The sequence below is a fragment of the Pleurodeles waltl genome, chromosome 9 (genome assembly GCF_031143425.1).
Source record: "Pleurodeles waltl isolate 20211129_DDA chromosome 9, aPleWal1.hap1.20221129, whole genome shotgun sequence".
Classification (NCBI taxonomy): domain Eukaryota; kingdom Metazoa; phylum Chordata; class Amphibia; order Caudata; family Salamandridae; genus Pleurodeles; species Pleurodeles waltl.
In genome coordinates, this window is record NC_090448.1 from 1099014508 (window position 1) to 1099032538 (window position 18031).

General features: G+C 41.7%; 1 protein-coding gene across 1 annotated transcript in view; it reads right to left on the reverse strand.

Moving 5' to 3' along the window:
* Nucleotides 1-2619: 2619 nt before the first annotated feature.
* LOC138260378 (tetratricopeptide repeat protein 9A-like) overlaps nt 2620-18031 on the reverse strand; it is a 241181-nt gene continuing 225769 nt past the window's right edge. The window contains exon 3 of the mRNA XM_069208801.1: nt 2620-8761. Within this exon, the coding sequence (XP_069064902.1) occupies nt 8682-8761 (80 nt within the window). The 3' untranslated portion in view covers nt 2620-8681. The remainder of the gene's footprint in view (nt 8762-18031) is intronic.

Consider the following 18031-nt stretch of genomic DNA (forward strand, 5'->3'; position numbering starts at 1 on the left):
AATAAAATCCAACATATTAAATATGAACTAACTTTCCTGCCGCAGGTTACCGCCTCCAGAATACACCTTTCATAATACAAAGGTAAAGGTTGGTTGCTGCACACTGTACCTTACCTTTCCACCGAGGCCATGAAATATTGCCAGTCAAAATCTTTTTGTCGTCCTGCCGCAGGGGGGTTTATGTGCACTGAACATACAAAAACATGGCCACATGTTGAATTCACATGCAGATTCCACTTTATTGAACACCTTTTACAGCCATTACATCAGAGTGCCAAAACGTGTGCCTGTCCCCAACTTCAGTGTTGCATCATTCCTTGTATATATCTACAACAAGAAGACGAGCAAAATCCAGACGTAGATCGGGTCTAAACCTGCACTAGGGGCACCCAGGGAAGGGCCTAGGAGTATATGGGACCTCATACTCAATCTCTACACTGGAGCTTGCTGATGCTGTAAAGACGATTTTGCTGCTGTTACTGTCTCTTTGGGGTTTGCTGGGGTTGCTGTGTACACAGGGGTCAGAAGCTGCCTAATGTAGGCGATTCCCCGCTGCAGGTCGACTCATCAGGGATGATCTGAGCAGTCAACTAAGTAACCTCAATATCCTGCCCAAGTCGCTGCAGAACACAATCTGACTGCTGGGGAGCTCAGAATTAGCAAGGTGGGCACCACACAAGGAAACGCACCTCCACTCCGCCTCCCCTGGTGGTGGTGCTATCAATATAAGTGCCTGTCCTTGTTCCAGGGAGGGACCCTGGTTGGTGGATCTGTTGTGGAAAATCCATACATCCTTAAGAACAGGCAACATGGAACAAGCGATGCTCAGTGTTTGATGAAGCTAAAGCTTCCTTGACCTGTGGCTCTGGATTAGATCTAACCTGGTGCAGCATCAGCTGGAACAGCCCGAAGAATAATACTGCACCCCACGCAGAGAGAGTAAACGCAATACAAATGTTGCAATACAGTACAATACAATTAATAGCATAGCAGGCCACCTACCCTGCTCCACCCCCCGCTCTCCGACTCCTGGGACTCTAGAGTCTATGCTGTGCCATGCGTTGGGCTGCTTCCTCTTTTTGCAACCTTACGCTTGTGCTCACAGGGTTTTATTCAGCTTTGAGTAGATCAGGGCTAAATAACAATATATATTTCCAACTTCAGGCAGTGGATGGGCTCTATTTGTATGCACAGGTTCATCCATGCATGCTCTCACTCAATCATCCACCCTCGCATTCAGCTCAGCCATCCCTTTGTCCCCTCACTCGCTCATCCAAGCTCTCACGTTCGATTTAACCATCCTTGCATATACTCATTTCTTCACTCCACCCTCCACACGCGGTTACTCACACCCAGCCATTCACTGAGATACTTTCACAGTCACACACAGAGCCTTCTACTTTACTCACATGAACTCACCAGTCAATGAAAAAAATCACTTTTATTTTTTTTAAAAACAGCATTGGCAATGGCAACAGGTTCACCTTGGCAAGCTGATGCAATGGTTATTTAAATTTAAAAAAACTGGAAGCATGTGGTACAAAATTAAAAGAAGAACGTGACCACCAAAAGAGTGTAATACAAAAATGATATTTAAAAAAAAAAAAAACACTGATGTGGCTATTTTACTAATGTTATTTTTAAATATTGCTTAGAATGTGTAATTCATGAATTCATTTTATTATTGTTGTTATTATTATTATTAGTGGAATAGCAAGAACAAATCACCACCTAAAGAAGCACTCAAACTGCAGAGAGCTGCAAGTCATAATGGGCCTGATTTTGGGGTTGGCGGAGGGGTTACTCTGTCACAACAGTTATCCCGTCACACCGAAAAATAAACACCATTATATCCTATGGGATTTATATTTCGCCGGACAGGACATCAGTCACCGTTGTGAGGGAGTAACCCCTCTGCCAAACTCTAAATCAGGCCCATTGTCACCCCACAACACCATCTTTTCAAACGGTACAGAAAATAAATAACCATCTAACTGGACTCAAAATCTGCAAACTAAGTAAATAGCCAGTATTGAAAGATAATATTTTAAAAAGCACATTTTGTACCTGTTTTGTCACAGAAGAGTAATGAGCTATTTTTAGGGCACATGTGAAAAAATGTGCACGAACGTGCAATCTCTCAAAAGTGAATGAGTAAAGTGGGCCGACCCATTGCTTTGTGCAGCATGCCATGGTGACGGTAGCAAAATGTGAATTAAACTGAACAATGGATAAAGCCTGCCAACCAAAAGACCATGCATATAATATACTATGTACGAATTTTCACAAAACCAAAGACAGCTTAAGTACTCACAGACCAGACCTAAAAACAAAAAAAAACCTGGCCTATTGGATTTATCAATGCTTTGTAATTCACACTGTTCTCTTGGTCAGGGCAGTGTGTGTGCGCCCTGTGGTGGCCAAGTGCATTTTAAGGCTTGTCTAAATTATAGCTGTAAACTGTATTTTTACCTCAACAAATGTGTAGGAATATAAAAACAAAAAACAAAAAAAAACACACACACACACAGAAATAAGAGACACACCATTTGCCAAGTTTAAATTTGTGTCTTGCCGAGGAGTAGTCTTGTGAGATAAAAGTACACATCCGGAGTCAGCTCGTGGTGAGGTAACAAAATAATTTTATTCAGCTTGTAGCTGGTGCCATTTCACAATTCTGTTGAAAGCAAACCAGCCTAGCCCATCGCACTAAGCAGCATTTACAGAGGGTGCCTGCAGAAGCTTCTGCAAGGCAAGCGGGGGAACCCAGGAAAGCAGCCATCATGGGGAGCGGTACAGTCCAAAAACTTACAAAAAGTTTTAGTGAAACTCTAAAAGTGTCTTCGCACAGCACATAGGCCCCACACACAGCAAATGCCTGAGGGTGGAAAATGTCAACCCGAACATCGCATGACTTTAATGCACAACCAAAACTGAGCTGCAATAGTTTAACCCCTTGTGTGCCCTATGATCGTGCATACAGGCCAGGAAGCAAGAAGGGTCTATATCTTCACTGAACAGTGCCAAGCTGTAGATGTGTGCCGGCATGTAATTACCAAACATTGGCAAAGCTAAAAGGTCTCAGCGATACGAGTGCTATTGGCTTTGTTAATGTTGATGTCTTTTAGCCATGTAGCACAAGAGCACAGAATTTAAGCAGGTAAGCCGTGATTTATCCTCGTTTTATTGGTTTCAGTGGCGAGACTGTAAACGTTTCAAACTGAATCCTTTTCCTCGTGTGACGTTCTGAAATGAGAAGAGGGTCGAAGGAAACAGCGCCCGCAGATGATGCAAATGACTCAGTTATCCCCTTGGAAGTTTCAGTGCTTCGGCGTTGGGATGTGAGGGTGAAGACGGAGGATGGAGTGAGTGCGTAAAAACATGAGCACCTCGTGTGGAGTGTTGAAACACAAAGAAAAAAGAAGCACCAAAAACAGGAGCAGGGGATTGACACAAGTACCTGGTCCATGCTCTGGGGGAGAGCTAAACACCAGAGGCATGACGTATGCATGCCTTCGACAAACGGGGACAAAAGATATGAGAGTGTCAATGGAGCGAGCAAATGGTGAGCCAATGGGAAGGCTGAAGTCCACAGATTGAACACAACACGTCTCTTTGAGACAGCGCATGCATTGTCTAGCCTAGACGTGAAAATAACGCCCACCAGTAAAGGTTCAACAGCCACGCCAGCAACATAGAACGTAGACTAGACAGGCCATACAGCCCATGTTTGTAGAATGAGCTTACGACTTTCAATATGTGTGCTTCAGGCATGAATTCACAGGGCGCAATCTTTGAAATCCTAGTGCTTTGTGCTTAATTGATAGGCGTGCATTTTAATGTCTTGAGAAATGTAGAAGGAAAATGCATCTTCATGAGAAGCAGAAAAGTAGACTACTTTCAGGGCAGTGGCAGGGAGCAACTTGAGCTCAAACTGTGGGCAAAAAGACTGTGGGGGTTCTACCGAGGTATGATACCGTGGGGTCTGAGCCTGGCTATGAACACAGACAATAGCAAGCAGGTGGTGGGCATAGGATACCAGAAGGCACCTTACTTGATGGTTAAAAAATGAGTGTGTCTGTCTGTGGATGTGTGGTGCATGCGTGTGCATTGTCGGAGGTGTGCTGGAAGCGAGCACCTGACTGTGCTTGGTAGTGGATTCCTCACAGGTTGAGAAGAGAGTCTGATACTAATGTACTGGATTCAGGGCTACTTGCCCTTCAACATGCAGGTCGCTTTGTTGATCACTTCAGAACCTTGATGAAGTCTAGTGGTATTAAAGGTCTGAGGCAATTACCACACCTGGTGAAGGCTACTGAAAAACTGAGGGCTCCTTTTGAAATGCTAGAGACCTTTATGGGTCGACAAACCTCAGAGCTTTACAGTCAGTCTATTTCTTCTATCACAGGTTAATGGCAGTTTCAGAATTTCTTGTTCTCTGTAACAATATATGATTTGTTTTGTGCATCTGCTGCTACCGGTCAATCAGACTCTGGAAGTTTTGCTTCTTGCAGGTGATCGGCTCTAGGACACTGGCTAGTCAGTTTCTCATCTTTTCTGGGTCCCTGTCTGCTGGGGAAGGTGCACCATCCCCTTCTGTTTGTTCAAGACCCTGGTATCTACTAAGACAAGAAATTGGCATAAAACCCCCAAAGGTATTAGATGGATAAACTCCAAAATGTATACTTTAAACATACGCAGTAGTGTAGGTTACTACCTTTTGGATATTTACACTCATTCCTGTGTTACTCGGACATAAATTACGCATATTGTAATGTATAGCTCCATATGTATGTACTCATGTACATTACTGATGTGGAACTATTTTTCTAACTCTCTCTGCATACATAATTTGTACAATAGAACTGCTTGTGACAAATACTGTGTTGGTATCCTGCCTATGCTGCTGGCATCTTTGTACCCTGGACCAAAACTGTGTGCACTGTACAATGCAACGTTCTATGAACTTCCTAAGAACTTGCCTCTTTTATACACTGTCTGCAGGACATATGCCAGGGCCATTCTGTAGGTGCTCTGCTCAGATATGCATGACAAGCACATACTTGAATGCTTTGACACATAAATATAGTTACTGCTTTACTCATCTCAGGTCACACCATGGCGATTCCCATGGGGAGACCCACTTCGAATGTTAGCTACAATACGCATATCGTAGGCATGAGTTGTGTATGTGCTACACATAATTGTTACTTATGTTTGTACTTTACATCTTTGTGAATCGCATAAAGTACATGCTTAATGACTCTTTCTAGACACAAGTCTGCCTCAAGTCTTAATAAAGATTTCATGAATTACCTTCAGTATCTGAAATCTTTTTACACCTAGTGTTTCTTTGCATAAACAAACTACTTATTACCTACATTTAATTTCTACGCACCCACAGCAGGCTAATCTAATCAAAAGAGTTAATGACACTACGAAGCACTTCTTTGGGTCACCATCTTATGGTAGGACACGGTGTGCGTCTGAACTCTGCAGCAATGGTAAGAGTCGGGTCAGTATTTCATATTGTTCAACAATCCAAGTCAAGCCCACCGCAGTACGAAATAGCGCTCAAGAGTGGACAAATTCCAAATAGAGTGATAACTATGAGTGGAGTTTCGCCATCTGCAATTACCTAGAATTTTTACAAACTCTGGATCTGATAATTCTGGTCCCAGATGCACCGGATCTGCCTTCAGCGCTGCAGCGGGAGTGGCTGCTGGCAGCAAAAGAAACCCACTCCACCACGACACCCGCAGCAGCACAACGCTCCCCTGGGTAGGCTGAAGCCTATCCTAATACCCCATGCCTCAACCACACCCTCACCGACTGTACACACTTTTCGCCAGGTTTGAGCGAAGTCATTACCCATTCCTATGATTTCTTGGCTACGGCTAGACCAAATCCCACCACACCAAATTCAGTAATCTCGTTATGAATAGATTTGTAGCTCAGGCAAACCTTGTTAAGAGGTTCGGGCTTTTCTTTCAATCACCCCTACTCTTTTATTGACAATCAAAAAAGTTGTACACTCTACATCTGCAGTATTAATTGATGATATTATTGACTATGATGACATAGTATTTCATGAATAATAGGAACATGGGGGTCCGCAGAAATTTTTGCAGGGATGGGCACCTGCCGTGACCACCCACTACAGTCCGTGGCATTCCATACTGTTTTTGGTAGGGGCTGCAGCCATACGATTGTAGGCAGCGCAACACTACAGAGGCCGTAGTGTTACACTGCACTGTGAGCCTCAGCACTGTTAGGCTGTACCTAAATCCATGGGGGGGGGAGTGCTCCCCCATCCTCCTAACACCCAGCGGACACCCATGAATAAGAAAGACCGGATCTATTACAAAAAAGAAAATTACACTGCCTGAACTACCACCTAATACTGGAACTTTTCTACCATTATTTTACAACCTAATATGTTTTCCACGTGCAGAAATTCCACCAAACAATTTTGACAGCAGTTGGACCCTAAAATGTACATCTTGGTTAAGGCAGGTGTGATTTTAAAAGTCTACGCAATATAAGAAGCATATGCATTCCTTAAACCTTTATCTTAACGTCTCGCTACAAAATTACAAAAAACCTGCAAAGAAAAGTCATTAAAGTGACTGCAATCTTCCAAATTATTTTTCCCATTCACGGGGAAGAAGCTGTTCAGCAAATTAACATAAAAAGTGCTTTTAGATCGTCAGCAAAAGCTTTCATGGAACTGACATATGACCACTGCATATAAATGTTAGGATCCAATATCTAAAAATGTTTCTAACATTTTTAATATAAAAATCTAAATGGGGTTGTAGTCAAGCATATTTAGGATTGGTGTAGACAACTGACAATACAAAACAAATTCATTTTTTGTAGGCCTTTGGAGAACAACATTATTTGCCACTAGCTTTTCAGAATAGCTACCACTACTATAAATATCTCAAACTTTGTTATTTGGGCCATGCGTTCCTGTCTAAACCCAAAATGCACAAATATGACATAGTACAGAGATCTCTTCTTGAAATTGCAAGCCACCTTGTACTGAATAGAAGGTCCATAGGTGGAAAGGAGATGGAGGTCTCCTCTTCATGGAGTGCTAGAGAAAGTCTAGTCTCTCTTCTATTTCTTTCAACCTGAGGAGTGTCAGGAACAAAGCCACATTTCTTAACTAACAACAGGTTTGGCTATCTCATGCGCACAGGACTTTGAACTAAAGTGCACCTTGGTTTTCTAGTATTCACTTTTAAAAATGTTCCCTTGATATTTCCTTTGGGAATACCAGCTTTAAATTATTCTTAAACACATCATATATTGATACTTTCATTCAAGTAATGGTTTTAGGTAATGCGATCTAGGGAATAAGGGGGGTGCTAGAATAACAAGGTACTCTCTTCAATTCCTATTTAGAAAACAGTAATAATAAAAAAATATCTCTTTGAAAACAGACCTAGGACCTTGACTAATGTAGATATAATCCAAACATTGACAGTTCAACTTGTGTTCAAAATGGAAAAAGGCATCTTCTAACAAGTGATGTCAATAACATACAGAATCCACCACTTCTATACATTTGCAGTCCGTGCTGCTACTGTAAAGATCAAAAAATAACCTTAGGTGATTTAAATTGAAGATTTGCACTCTGTCAGTTACCATTTACCATTCGCAGTAGCTTTTTTGTCTGACTAAAAATTATAGGAAAAGAAGTGATCTTGTAACTATCTGAAACAAGCTTGCTATTTTAGGCAGAGGCCAGCAGTTCTCGTTTCACTTGGTTTAATCATTTGCGTTCTGCAGCACTCACAACTTCACATGCAATGCTTCTGTCTGACAGGCGTGTGATTAGATCTGGACTTTAGAGACAGCCCATTCTATTCTCAAGGATACACCTGTATTTGTTGCGTGAGGAAGGGTAATACGAATACGAGTGGCTGGTAGGGGGGGGGCATTGGATCAGATACTTTGTCAAACATCCAGAAAAAATCCAGAACAGGCACATGAATTGCACAAGACAAAAAAGCTTGGCAGTGTGCCAAACATTCCAGTAAAACTGAAGGTATAATTCAACAACTAAACATGTACAAAGAGTAAACTCCAAGACGCATACATATTCCCAGTTTATAGTTACTAACTTCCTTCTCCATCAATAAATAGCCAAACTTGCTCTTCCTAGACTTTTATTTTTATCTAAAAACTATAAACCCTCAGCTATAACGATTTCCAGTGAATACACTATATATATATATCTCACACAACATCTCAAATGAGCCTTTGAAGACATGGGGAAGTAGAATTCAAAATAAAAATTCTGCTAATAAGGCAGCTGTTACAGATGTGTCTGACACTTTGAGATCTCCTCTGTGTGCAGGGTACAAATGCACTTTGAAATCACTGGGAGCCTCTAAAGATCTCTTCTCCACACCACACTGGAGCAAGCAGTCAGCCAATTGCACCTTACGCCAGCATCACAGATACGCGGTCGCAACGCCTCCTTTCACGGGGTGGTGGAGTCCATCAGTGAGTTTGGTGCTCCTGTGCCAAAAATAAAAGGGCAGGGGTCTCTTTGTGCAGGCAAAGCAGCCAAACTGGATCTAAGATTGTCCTGAGACACCCTGGAAAGATCTACCCGATCCAAGCTTCCATACATGAAGATGCTGTCAGCGCAAATCTGTGATTCTTCAAGAAGCCTCCTTCTCCCTCTGGGCACACCTACTGAGCTTCATCTCCGCCAGCTGGATATATCGGATAACATTGGTATCTGCAGGACAACAAAAAGAGCAAATATTACTAACATTGGCACCGTGAGGAACTAATTCTCATTTAGAAATGTAAGTTTAACATAATTTTGGTTCAGTCAGCATAAGTAGGCCAATGTGAGACTAATCACAGTAGAATGCTTGTTTATTTGTTGTGCACAAGTTTTTCACGTGCATGTTTTTTTATTGTCTTTCAAATAAATCATTGACATTCAGTTGTAGCCATTGTGTCTGTCTTTGCATATTTTAATCCAACTTTTTCCTATTTCCCTTAGCTGGTTAGTTGTGTTTCGCAATATTAGAAGGTTACGTGTTAAATGTCCGTTGCTATGTCTACGTTTTAAACAACGCAGGAACAGCCCCTTGTTTAATCTTATTTTTGCATTAATAAAGGGTACGATTTCTTCTGTTGAACAAACCATTTAGTTGGCAGCCAATGAAAACAATGTGCAAGTAGGTTTTGTTTGGAAACTAGCAGAATGGTTCGTTTACAGGGCAAGTAACACATTAACGCTGCCGTTTATGTACTGTTGTGTCATGAAAGTTGTGTGCTGTCATTGTCCAGAACATATTTAAAAACTTGCTGTTTGTGGAGGAGTTAACCCTTTACTTCATTATGGGCTATATGTACGAAAGGATTTACCATTTCTTAACAGACCGAATTGCAATTTCTGTCTGTTAAGAAATGCTAAATTCTAAAAGGCCAAAAGGGAATTGCATGTGATTTCTGCCCAGTAGAAATCGCATTTTGCGATTCCCAAATAGGAAATCACAATTAGGGATTTCCTATTTGCGATTTCCTAAGCACATTTACAAAGCATTTCCTAAATGCTAAATGCCATTTAATAAATGTTATTAGGATCGACTCCAAGTGGTAACCATGTGCAAGTTTAAAAAATACATTCAAAATGCATTTTTTTTAAGTGCCGTCTAGGGTGCAAATGCCCCTAGGGCATTTCTGTCCTTTACATGTGCACCACTTATCTGGGGGCTGCATCAAGGGGTGTTGCAGGGCCCTAGGCACCCTTGAGTCTGCATTTCCTATTAGGAAATCGCAAAATTGCAAATTCAAAACCATTTGTACCTAGGGGCCTTTAGGTCCATAGGAACGAATGGTGTAGCATTTCTTAAATAGTGATTACTAGTATGTAGGAATCACTATTAGGGAATCTCATTTTTTGTACATTCCATTTTGAATTTCATAATTAACAATTTCCTAGGATTCGCTATATAGGAAATGCAAAATAGGAATTTCATAATCTGGCCTTTTGTGTGCTTTTAGATCATTTAGGCATTTTTCTGTATTGCTTATCAGATGCTGAGGGTTAGTTAGATATTTGTCCTTACACTTTATTTTTAAATTTTGCATTGCACATTTTAAAAGCGCTGCTTCCTATCTATGGAAAGCATTTTTGCTATGCCAGAGAGGGCTAAATGTGTGTGGTCTTGTCTTTTGGGACTTGATGTTATTAATATGAATATCTGACAAATACGCTGTGGTAACTTAATTTCTCAAAGGCACATTGGCATGGTTGCATTTATTAACACATTTGTTTTAGTTCCTAACTAAATTTTGGCTTTCTGTAATGATAAGATTGTTATTTGAATACATATATAAAACTGAGATTAGTTGTACTAGTTTTATCGAATGGTCTCAGTTGAATATTTGAGCTTTTCTAGAATTGAGTTAAAGTGTCAAAAACACTAAAGTTCTGACACTTGAAGAGACGCACCTCAGGATCATGTAGCAGTCTGAATTGTTTTTCAAGTGTCATTAATATAATTATTATAATAAATGTTTACATTAACATTGCAATTAGAATGTTAATACTATCATTATCAAACTGACGGTTAATAATTATGATAATAAGCTGTGATTAATACTGATACAAATATCAAACTGTATATCCAATGAAAGATGTCACAAATTAGGTTTACTTTGTATATCTGAGCTCAACGTTTATTAGAATAAAAAGATTGTTTTTCTATAATCACTATAACCGCAAAAGAAACTGCAGCTGTTTATTGCATTTTGTAGATTAATACAATGAAATAGATAACGCAAAAGACCCATGTATTTGCTGAAAATGGAAAACAACTAAATTACAGGTTTATAATGCAAAATATAATAGTATAAATATAGACACCATTTTCAAAGTCAAAGCACAGTGCAACCAAAAATGAAAAATACTGCCTTAAATAGATTTAATGAAATTAAGAGGAAAAAGAGAAAACGGAAAGAGAAAATAAGGGGGGTGGGGGGGACGGGGGGGTTTAAAAAGGAAAGGCCAGTGAAAAAATAAATAAAAAAGACAAAAAATGTCTAAATAAAATAAGACACAAGGAAACAAAACTAAAATAGAGAAATACAGCAGCAGCTTTTGCTTGATTTGATACACATAATTATTACAACACCATAATTAAATCAGGGAAGCACATTCAGAGGGATCCCCCTAACACTGTGGTTTAATTTCGTGATGCCAATTGCTATGTCTGTGTTACAACCCTTTTGGAACTTTTTATTCGATAACTGAACAAATTTATTTTGCCATTTTACATTGTATTTGCTATGCTCACTAGTTGATATAAGGCAATTAAAAAAATTATGAATTAAAACACTGAAAGAAATGTGCTGCTTGCCAAATTAAATCTGAAGATTACTTTTAAAATTAGGTATAACTTCATATTTTCTTACTTTACTTTTAATTCCTAGGTGCATGTATGTCCCTGTTTTGAATCATGCTTTTTAACAACTATAGCTTCAGATTACATTAAGACATGTTTAATAAAAATACAGAATTGAGCCTAGTTTCTTCCATAAACCTAGCCTAGCTGATCCTCGCCCACCTCCATGTTTTTGTCAGTTCAACACAGAGGTATCTTCTGTAGCATCACGCTATATCAAAAAGGAGACTATCATAAAGTAGTAACTCGCCATTGCTGAGCCCCTTATGTAGAGAAATCTATTTAACATTGCACCCACAATATTTAAAAACGCTTTTTACAAATACCAAATATTTGTAATGCCTACCAAGACCACTGTCACCAAAGCTAAATGTACCCCATAACACTAATCTTAAAACCAATATCCCATATAAACCTAAGCCAAACTTTAACCCTAATATTGAATGTTCCCAGAGCTTATGGGTATCCTCACCCACATCCTAATTTTCATCCTTGACACTATCAACAACAACGACTCATTACAGTAATAAATAACAATACACCCGCTTATCATGTTATCTACTGTGTGTCATTAACACCAAAAATAAAATAAATATTTTTTCCCCCAATATACAGTGCCCAGCTATTGGTTTCTTAACTATCACATGGTGTCCCATCTCTAGCAGTTGCCTAGGTAGCTGCTGTGTAATGATGGATACAACAGTACAAGAAGGTCCTAGGACTCCTCAACTGAGTGCCTGTGGAACAAGAGGGAGGAATGGCGAGGCCAAGAGGAAGACTAGGCAGCGGGTGGGATGATGGGGTATACATGTGGCTGACGCACAGACATGGGAAACTGTGGAGGGGAAAAACCTTGACTGGAAAGCAGCTTCAAGTAATTGCCAGTGGCTGAGGATGAATTCAAACAATGCAACCATCACTTTTTTTGCTTTCTCCTGGGAGCAATGGAAGATTGACAGTAAGGCCTAAGCATCACGAGGAAAAATAAAGGGTGTGAGAGAAACAGGGGGTTATGGTGGAGAAATTGAGATTTTGTTACGGAATATGACACAAGCAGCCCACATAGTGAGCCTCAACTAATAATAAAATCAGAACATGTTAAGCAGTGACATAACACTTTCAGGCTCCTCACAGGTAGCTGATGGGTGCTGGTCACCACAGCCTGCTCTGCTGAATTTTGCTCCTTGATCAAGTCACCAAAGAAATTCTCTATTGGTGTATGTATCTCTTCATCCTTCAAAGAGGAGGAGAGTCTGCAATTGTGACCCGACCATGTGTTGTGCCTCAAACCGTGCCTCTATCTTCAGGATGCTTACCACGTTGTTCTTGTCCTCATGGAGGACTTCAAAGGATTTGGTTTTAGCAAAGCTTTTCTCCATTTGTTTAGGCTTGTCACTCGTGGGGGCACTTCCTCCCCCTTGTTTCAAGGTCTCTCACTGGCAACATTTCTGCAGTTTTAACAATTAATCTCTTTCCCCTACCTTTTTTTATTTGATTGAAAACTGCTCAATATTGGTCAGTTTTCTAAATCTTTTCACTGATACATTTCTGGGTACTCGCGCTCCTCTGAGGGTTAGGGTTCTTAGTCTTTCTTACTACTTTGTCACTACCTGCTGACTGCCTGTAGTCCAGAAACCAGACTTTAGGGTCCCCCGGCTCATCTAGAGACTGAACTTTCATTCCCACATGAGGAGGGTTATACATAATTCTAAGAATAGGTAAAGGACAATATAAACAGAAATCAGTAACGAAAGCAGTTAGAGTAAAACCATGTCTGATACAAAAAGAAGAGAACGATATTAACAAAAAGGCACATTTGATACTTGAGTAGTTTATTCTGGTATATTTTAATTGATCGAATCTTAACCTTGTATGTCTAGTTATAGGTGGAAAAGAGGTGGAAATAGGCAGCATTTAAATTCTTTTTGCCTGGTATTATATTTGAACTTTTTTTGTTTCTTAAAAGCTGGTCTTTCTGTGGAAAGTCATGCCCACCCAGGATGGCCAGTTTGTGCGTGAGACAGTTTAGGTTGAGGTATGTACCCCTTTGTGTGCGATGCGCACCAGTTTGAAAAAGTTTCTTGCATCTTTTGGGAACCATATGAGTGTAATCAGAAGAGGAGAACTTTGATTATATTTCCTCTTCTCAGATGCAGCACGAAACTAAGCTTCGAGTAGGGCTAGATGCACTATATGTAATGTGGATGAGTGTGCACAAGCCTCTTGGAAGCCCTCCTGACCCTTATCTGGAACTGGAAGGTTGTGGTCTACAATAAACGGTTTAAGATGTTTCACCAGGTAGCTTTCTAGGAAGTGGATATTCAACACCGGACGAAAGTTATTCATTTCTTCCTTATCAGTGTCTTTTTTTTTAAGGTGCAGTGACATGGCCTATCTGAAAATAGTTAGAGACCTTTCCTTGAATGAGATGCACTGCCCCAGTTACACCAGTAAGGAGTCAAACAGATTGTGATGCATTCATTAGTGTTAATTTGCTCTAAGTAATAAGATGCAGCAGTTGTATTCAATATAAAACAACTTTATATTAAAGGCAAATTACAACCTTGCATTTCTTGCAGAATCCTATTCTCAGGCATCAGCTGCTTTACTCAAGGTACGTGGGTACCGGTCCTATTCCCTGTATGCCACGAGCAGCTTTAGAATAGGCAGGTTCTTAACACATGGACCCTCACACATTGAGGCCCTTATTACAACCCTTGCAATCTTAAAACCGCCTGGGTTACAGTGGTAGTGCCGCGGTTGGACCACCAGCACTGCCACTTTCCTCCACAGGACGGTGTGGCGGTTCTGGCGGTCCTAATCCGCCAAGGCAGTGCTACAGCTGTAGCACTGCCCTGGGGATTACGACTCCCTTCTCTGCCAGAGGTTTCATGGCAGTAGCTCCGCCATGAAGCGGCTGGCGAAGACTGGGTGCAGGGGACCCCAAGGGCACTTGGCATGGGCAGTGCAGAGGCCCCCCTGGCGAGCCCTGTTGCGATATTCACTATCTGCTTTGCAGACAGTGAACATCGCGACGGGTGCTTGTGCACCCTACGCACTGCAGCATTGCCGCCAGCTCGATTACGAGCCGAAGACAATGCTGCAGGCCATTTCATGCTGGACCAAACTCAGTTTCTGCCCACTGACCCACCGGGAAGCTCGTAATGTGGCCGTTGGGGAGGCGGCCGCACAGGTGGCAACCTACCCATCAGGACTTCGGCAGACAGGCTTTTCCATCCGAAGTCATAATCGACCCCTGTGTCTCAAAGCATTAAAAAACATGTCTGCACAATCAAGACTATAGCACTTGTTGCATGTGTTTCTCAAGGTTGCCCAGCCATGCTATAGATTTTTTTTTTTAAATAACTATGAATGTGCAAAATGTATTTTTACTTTTGGAATGGCTGCTGTTTAGGGAATGTGATTGTTAGCTAATTACTACTTTCCCACCGGCAGTACTAAGGGAAGGCAGACCTTCACCTCATGATCAATCTTCAGTAAAGGACTGCCTTAATGACTAGTTTAATCCAGTTGGGACCTAGCAGCACTGGAACCTCTCCTAGATATTGGTTTTTGTTCGCCTCACCAAGCGGTGGTGAAACCGGGATTCTTTTCTAGGAGTAGGTACCATGTCACAGATACATTCTCTCAATTCGCAGCCCAGGGGTGTGGTTCCTTTAGTACTTATAGGAATCATTCATCAAAGGAACACATATCTGCTAAAAGTTACTGCCAATTTTTCATTATCCTGATCATTTTTTTTAAAGATCCCAGAAATTGCCATGCGGTCTGCCACTATTCCTGAAATCTGTGTGGCAGCTACAGGAGTCTGTTGGTGCTGGCGGATTTGTGGTTATTACTGACCAAACAAATGTTTCAGCTTGTTTACCCAAAATTACATTATGTAGGAAATTACTGCCCGTGGTGGTTATACCAGGGTCCGATACTTTCGACATATTTTCTCGAAACCTTAACATGGAAGTCGTTTTCACATATTCCAGAAGCTTAATTAAGCAATGAAATCAAGATGGCCACCCGGGGGACTGCTTAAGGCATCTAAATATGTATGTTTTATAGGCCACCCGTAGAGCACAAGAATGCGCAAAGGAGGGTTGCACACTTTCATGTCATGTGGATTCTGTCATTTCAAGTATTTTTTGCAGAGAAGAACACAGATGGTCTGGCAAACCAGTGATAGTTTCAATGTATTACAGACCGCTACAGGACCAACGAAAGAACTCTCAGGTTATCATTCACTATATCATATGCCGCAATCAGACATATTGCCTTAAAGGGCCATCCTGCAAGTGATAACACAACACATCTTCAAAGCCCTGCACATGACATCAAACATGCTGGAATGCCTACTGATGCTGACTGTTAGAAATACAGGGCTAGGCTGAGCAAAGAGAACTGCTTTCCCTGTACAGTGGATGGTTCCTTTAAACCCACCTCAATGTTTCTTCGTAAGACAGGTGGATTGTGACCATCTGCACCAATTTGGCGTCCAACCTCGACAGTGCCATAATCTGGCTGACATATTGCAAACTGGCCTAGTAGGACAAAGTTATGTGAGCGGTCATTAAAGGTATCAAGTTCACCTGTTAAGATGATACAGTTTGATGCTTCAATATTTAGTTCCCTCAGAGGAATATCAGGAAAGGGTTTTGACACTGGTGCATGAATGTTAGAGCTGGAGGGGCATTCTGACATGATGTGTGAACCTTGTGTTTCTTGCAGAATCCATTTCTCAGACATCCACTGCTTTCTGCTGCTGCACTGCTCAACATACGTGGGTAAGAAACTATTGACCGTCCACCAACAAATCACCAGGTCGCACCTCCTCTCAATAAAATCTCTTCACATGGAATACCATATTCCAAGTAATAAACAGGGGCAACATATACAACACAAACCCCACATATCTTCCCCCTAAAATAAGAAAGGAAAAACAATACTAAAAACAAACGGAGACAAGAATAACGCCCTAATGCTATCAAGGTAGAACATGCTTTAACAATCAAAGAACATGAAGATTAATTTACAACATAATTTTCAAGATACTTTTAAACAGAAAGCTCCCTTTGGGGTTAATCATAACGTTCTTTCTCTGAAACACTACTTCCACTCCCACATACCATCCGTTGCTGCACAAAATCTGGTTGTTCAATTGGAACTGTCCCCAACCTCTTCTAGTTCTACACTCTCCCATCAGTTGTGCGCACATCATTAAATCATACTTTCACAGCTTGAATAGATGGAGTGAATTTTGACTCACCAAAGATCACACAACCAGGTTTCTTGACTCGCACCCAACATCTCTTACTAAATCTGGGTTACCCCCATTTTTGGCCTGTTTGTCAGTGTGTTTGACTGTGTCTACTGGGATCCTGCTAACCAGGACCCCAGTAGTTATGCTCTCTCCCTCTAAATTTGGTTGCTGGATACTATTAACACAGTATTCCACTCATAATTGGTATACTGGTCCCCCCTTATAAGTCCCTACTATATGGTACCTAGGTACCCAAGGGCAGTGGGGCTCCAGGGGATCCCTAGGGGCTGTAGCATTTCTTTTGCCACCCATAAGAAGCCCATGCAAAGGCTTCTACTGGACTGCCATTGCAGCCTGTGTGAAATGGTGCATGCCCCCTTTCACTGCCATGTACATTGCTCCAGGTCACTTATAACTCACCCTTATGCCAGGCCTTCTAGCCCTGAAGGCTGGGTGCAATGTACCTGTGTGTGAGGGCACCCCTGCACTAGCAGAGGTGCCCCCACGACCCTCAGGACCATTTTCCTGCACTTTGTGAATGCAGGGACGCCATTTTACGTGTGCACTGGACATAGGTCACCACCTATGTCCAGCTTCACAATGGTAACTCCGAATATGGCCATGTTTGGTATCAAACATGTTGGAATCATACCCCAAGGCTTTTGCAAGCATTGGTTGTATGAGTCAATGCACTCTGGGGCTCCTTAGAGGACCCCCGGTATTGCCATTACAGCCTTCTGAGGTTTTCCAGGCAGCCCCAGCTGTTGCCACCTCACAGACAGGTTTCTGCCCTCCTGTTGCTCAAGCAGCACGAGCCCAGGAAGGCAGAACAAAGCATTTCCTTTGGGAGAGGGGTGTTACACTCTCCCTCTGGAAATAGGTGTTACAGTCGTGGGAGGGGTAGCCTCCCAGAGCCTTTGGAAATGCTTTGAAGGGCACAGAAGGTGCCCTCCTTGAATAATCCAGTTTACACCAGTTTAGGGACCCTCAGTCCCCGCTCTGGCACGAAACTGGATAAAGGAAAGGGGAGTGACCACTCCCCTGACCATCACCACCCAAGGGGTGGTGCTCAGAGCTCCTCAAGAGTGTTCCTGGGTTTTGCCATCTTGGATTCCAAGTTGGCAGGGCACTCTGGAAGCATCTGAGTGGCCAGTGCCAGTAGGTGACGTCAGAGCCCTCACCTGATAGGTGCTCACCTGTGTAGCTGACCAATCCACCTTTCAGGGCTATTTAGGGTCTCCCTCTTGGGTGGTTCTTCGGTTTGCAAGACTCTAGCAGGAATCCTCTGCATCCTTTACTTCACCTTCTTACCAAA